The sequence below is a fragment of the Propithecus coquereli genome, unplaced genomic scaffold, assembly GCF_000956105.1.
Source record: "Propithecus coquereli isolate 6110/MARCELLA unplaced genomic scaffold, Pcoq_1.0 Scaffold443, whole genome shotgun sequence".
Lineage (NCBI taxonomy): Eukaryota > Metazoa > Chordata > Mammalia > Primates > Indriidae > Propithecus > Propithecus coquereli.
The window spans coordinates 27670-32616 of record NW_012150208.1 but is presented as its reverse complement, the minus strand read 5'-3'; the positions used below and the strand labels follow the sequence as shown (position 1 = coordinate 32616).

Genomic DNA, 4947 nt, shown 5'->3' with positions numbered 1-4947 from the left:
GTCTCCCTAAAATATGTAAAACCAAACTGTAACCTGACTACCTTGGGACCACTTACTCAGGACTTCTTGGGTGTGGCTCCCTGGACCACTGTCACACACATTGGCTCAGAATAAACCTCTTTAAATTATTTTACAGAGTTTGGGTTTTAACCATTAACCCAAGGGAAGATAGGGAAAACTATCTTCACATTTTCTGTAATTCTAAACCTGTTTTTGTTTTTTTTTCCTTAATGTGAAGCAGGCCTAGGTGGCAACATGAGCCCAGATTACATTCTCCTGGCAAGTCAAACAGCCCCAAAACTTGTCTCCTGGTCCCTACTTTCTTATACTGCTGGATTAACCTTTCTCAAATTTATCTTCAGGTGGTGTTTCTCAAAACTTTCAGTCGACAGGTGGTTATATCCAAATCTTTTACCTGGGGTTCAAGTCTCCTCTAACTCTCGTCCAACCTTCCTAACTTCCCCACAACCCTCCCCTCCAGCTGAAAGGACATCCCTCTCCATACCAGTTCTCTGCCTGGTTCCCCCACCCACCTCTGCCCTGCCATCTCATCAGAATCCTTCCTCTCCTTAATGGTCCTTGCTGAAGTCACTTGCTCTTGGTTAAGCCCATCAACACCTTCATCTTCACCAGGCAGGGACTCTGTCCTTCCCGCACCTGAAGCACCCCTCCGCTCAATGCACCTTCCTTACCCGGCACCTTTTTGCAGCATCCATGACAATTCTATCCACTGGGTCTGCAAAGGGAGGGCACTGCACAACGGAGCTGGCACAGAGGAAATGGTATGGATTTGAGCCCAACTCCACTATATTTACTTGCTGGATGGCCTTGGACAAACCCACCACTCCCCACCACAGGAAGGCCTGGAGAGGATGGAAAGAATGAAGGTGAGATGTAGGAATTCATTTGGAATGTGAAGTGCTTTGCCCATTGGAAGAACTGATATTCTCTGAAGCATTTTGCAGCGTTATGCCCACTGATAGTTGAGTAACTTCACACTGGACGAGAAGTCAATTTTTTATTGGGAAACCAATGTAACAAACCTAGACTCACTGAAAATGAAATCAGTAACTAAGACTCTGAAGGCCCCAACCCCAACCAGCACCAAGGCCTCTGCTTGGCCTGACCCCAGTTCCTCAAGCCCCAGAATGGATGACCATGTGAAGCAGCCAGGGTCAACCGCAGGGCCGCTTTCCCACACTGCAACCCCCTCCACCCTACCCTCAATTGACACGCACACCCTGGATCAGCAGGTCTAGGCCAAAAGAGAGAAGAGCGAGGTTCCCAGGGTGGCAGGGAATCACAGCCATACCCCAACCTCCTCAAAATCCCAAGGTAGCAAAGGAAGACAGAAGGAAAACTGGCTTTCCCACCCCTCCCCCTCCCCCAATCCACCCAGACAGCAGCCTCACATCCCTGATCAGTAACACTGTGATTCTGAGGTGCCAGTGGAGCCCCCAGTGGCTTCACCAGCCCCTGGGTGATTACCGCAAAGAGCCCAGAGGCCAGGGGAGAGGGCAGGCATTTGCTCTACCATCTACTCAGTATCAGCCAGCCAAGCTGCTGCCCTCAGCTTGTGCCTGGGGGTATCTGCAGCCCCTCTCCCCTCCAGAACATCTACATCTGGGAAGCAGTCCTCCTGCCAGAGAGAAGTCAGTTCCAGGAGGTCCTTTCTCCCCCAGCCTGGGAGGATGGCTTGTGAGGCCTGGGATGGCTACACCAGCTTCTTGGCTTCAAAGAAGCTCTTGAGATGCCGCATCTGCCAGACACCGATGGCCACGAGGATGAGGGTCTGTAGAATGGACCACCACAACACCCGCTGGTTGGTGCTCTCACTGGTCTGTCGGAAGCGCTCCTCTCGCCACTGTGGGGAAGAATGGAAGGTGAGCCCAAGTTGGCTGGGGCCACTGGAACTGCTGGGTTCCCGGCCTGCATGGGTGCCCCAGGGCTGCCCAGCTTTGTCCAGGTTCCAGCCAAGTACCTACAAAGAGTCACTACCTGGGGACTGTCTTGACCCTCACCAGCCAGACACCTCAGGAAACCTACTCATTTCTCCTAAGTCTGTCTCTTCATTTGTCAGGTTTAGTCCCCACATAGTCTGATGCCTGGGGGACAGGTGGGGGTAGTTATGGTGTCACTCTATGGGACAGAGCTGTCCTGGAGTGCTCAGGAGTGGACTTTCTCTGAGCCCTCTGCCCAAGTCTTCCTTGAAGATTGTGGGGACAGGTTGCAGACTGGTGGCCTGGGCCTGGATCTGGCCTTTATGTGTGGTTTGGCTCATACATTGTTTTGCCAACATTTAAAACCCAAGAAAATTTCACATAAAAAACCGGGATCTCTAGCTCCTCTCGAAAAAATTTCATATCTGAACACCCATGGCTGGTGTTTCTGCAAGGAGACCCTCAGCTGACAGTGAACAGAAGCTGCTCCTATTTAGATGGGTCACTGCCCTAGTAGTCCTTATGGTCACAGATTCATTCTTGGTACACTGGTTCCTGGTCACAGGTGAGTTTGAGACCCGCTAGTCCTTGGAGCACTTGGAGCCACTGAAGCAGCACCCAAGGTGTTGGTATCAAATCCCACTCTGCCACTCTGTGTAACTGTGATTTAGGGCAATGATAGTCTCTTTAAGAGTCAGTATCCTCAATTACTAATACAAGGTAGAGTTAGAAACACCTTCCCCACCTTTTAGACCTGCAGCGCAGCACAGGTAAGTTCAAAGGTCTCATAATGTATCTGACATGCAACTCCTGGCTGAGCCAATGGGTAGCTTCTGGGAAGCCCACCACTCCCAGCCCAGTCCCTCACCCGCTGGTAGTTTTGCTCTTTTTGGATCTGCTCCACTTGTTCCACCAGCTGTCGCACTCGTAGCTGCAACTCACTCAACTTGTCTTTGGCAGCAATTTCTGCATAGTCATTGGCATGTTCACCCACCTGGATGTCCAGGTGAACTCTCTGGGGACAAACAAGGGAGACAAGGGGAATGAGGCAGCTCTGCTCCAACTTCCTGCCAGAGACTGACAGCTCATTGCCCACATTCCTTCACCTGCTCATTCAGGCAACAGACTAAGACCTCGTCAGTGTCTGGCCCTACAGGGCTCGGGGTACATGACCAAGAACAACAAACTGATGCTCTGACTGAGGCATACAAAGGGCTCAGCCACTGTGTCCTGGATGTCCACTGGAAACCCAGTGTTCTCAGGAGCCATAAAATCTGACATACTCATCTCACACCCACAGTACCACCAGTCCCCATTAATGACCAAGGGACTGAAGCTGAAAGCAGCAAGTCCCACATGGGTCCACTTACCAGCATACCTCCAGCAAAGAGGGAGAACTTGGTGGAATTGGAGTGAAGACAGATCTGGTGCTCACCAGGGGTATGGGAGGTAAAAGTGAACCTTCCCTCAGAGCCATACTGCCGGGCCAGAATGACCTGGAGCAAGGGAAGGGGCTGCAGTCAGTGTTATGGTAGAGATGTGGCTGGAAGAAAATGCTTAAGGCTCTAAGCACTGCAAAAGTTGACAAGCAGAGGCTTAGGTACCTCACAACACTAAAAGATCCAAAGGTGCTCTGCAGCAGCTGCTGAATGCCTGTGTGAGAACTATCTGGGGCTGGGGTGAAGAGTCTAACATCAAGCTGGCAAGTGATCGTTTTTGGGAAGGGCTTTCCTTTATCCAGAGTTCATGCCCTTTCAATTTTTTCCTAACAAAAGGTGACAGGTGACAGCTAAAGAGTTTTGTTTTCATTTTCACATCCTTAATTGTCAAAATTAGAAGCTGTTCATTTTTTTTTTTTTTTGGAAAGTACTGTGTTCTGTGAAATCCTAAAGTCTAGATGTCACAGCTTTCGAGTTGACAAAACTCTTTGATTTTCATCACCCAATTAATCCACCCTCGCACCTGTGAGACAGGCGATTCCCATTTCGGACAGGAAAATGGCTCAGGGAAGGTGGGGTCATGCAGCAGTCAGCAAGAAGTTGAGAGGAGCAGCTAGCACTGCAGCAGCCCAAGTTTGGCCTGCAGTGAAAATCCGGGATCTTCCCACAACACCAACTGTCTCTCCCACTTCAGCAGGTGCAGAAACTCTTACGGGGGAAGTAAGTGTCAGAGCCTCCTTGGCGGAGAGCTTGACCGGGGTAAGGGGCCGGCTCACCTTGTCCTCTGGGTCCTTCACCTCCACGAACATGCCGAGCCCGGGGGTGGCCGGCTGGTACTCCTCCCGCTGTTTGTCATACAGCTGCGTCCGGTAGTTTCCTGGAGGGAAGCAGGGCGAGCCCAGGTGAGAGGAGCGCGAGGTGGCGTTGGGTCTGCAACCACCAGGGCACGGCGAGACAGTCTCCTCTCGGCTCTAGAGAGCTGACTGTCCCCACATTCCCCTCCCCAAGTCCACGGTCACGTCCCAAACTCTTCCCTTCCCGTCCTCCACCCCCCTCACCTATGACCATGGTCTCGTCTGGGATCTCCTCAATGAAGCACTTCTTTTCCGTCTCTCCGATGTGAAAGTAGAGCGCGCTTGCACGGGCCGCAAACCACAGCAGTAGCAGGAGGGTCCGCATCATTCCGCCCAGCCCGGTTCCGGTAGGGGGCCGGACACACCGCACACCCTGCTCCGCGGCCATCTTGCCTCACCTGTCCGCGCAGGCGCAGCCGGCCGAGCCACGTAGCCCTGCCGCCGCCGCGTGGTGCCTGCCGGGACCGCGAGCCCGCCAGGTGGACTACAACTCCCGCAATGCCCCGCGGCCTTGGCGCGGCAGTGCCTGATTGGGGCGCGGCTCCTACCTGGGTCGCAATGGGGACCCAGAATAGAAAAATTCTTTCCGTTGACCCTCGTCGTGGCGGGGTAGCTGGTGTTTGTTATCAGCTTTTTATAAAAGAAGAAACTGAAGCTGTTTGTTTGAGGTCGCGGAGCGAATTGCAAGTAGGGCCAGGATCTCTGACTTTACTT

At 52.4% G+C, this 4947-nt stretch overlaps 1 protein-coding gene across 1 annotated transcript; it reads right to left on the bottom strand.

The window, feature by feature from the left end:
• Positions 1-1014: 1014 nt before the first annotated feature.
• TMED9 (transmembrane emp24 protein transport domain containing 9) lies at positions 1015-4690 on the bottom strand. Its single transcript, XM_012654682.1, has 5 exons — positions 4438-4690; positions 4156-4256; positions 3311-3436; positions 2809-2955; positions 1015-1864 (listed from the first exon to the last, which is right to left on the bottom strand). The coding sequence occupies exons 1-5, from the start codon at positions 4619-4621 to the stop codon at positions 1715-1717; spliced, it is 708 nt and encodes a 235-aa protein (XP_012510136.1). The 5' UTR covers positions 4622-4690; the 3' UTR covers positions 1015-1714.
• Positions 4691-4947: the final 257 nt, after the last annotated feature.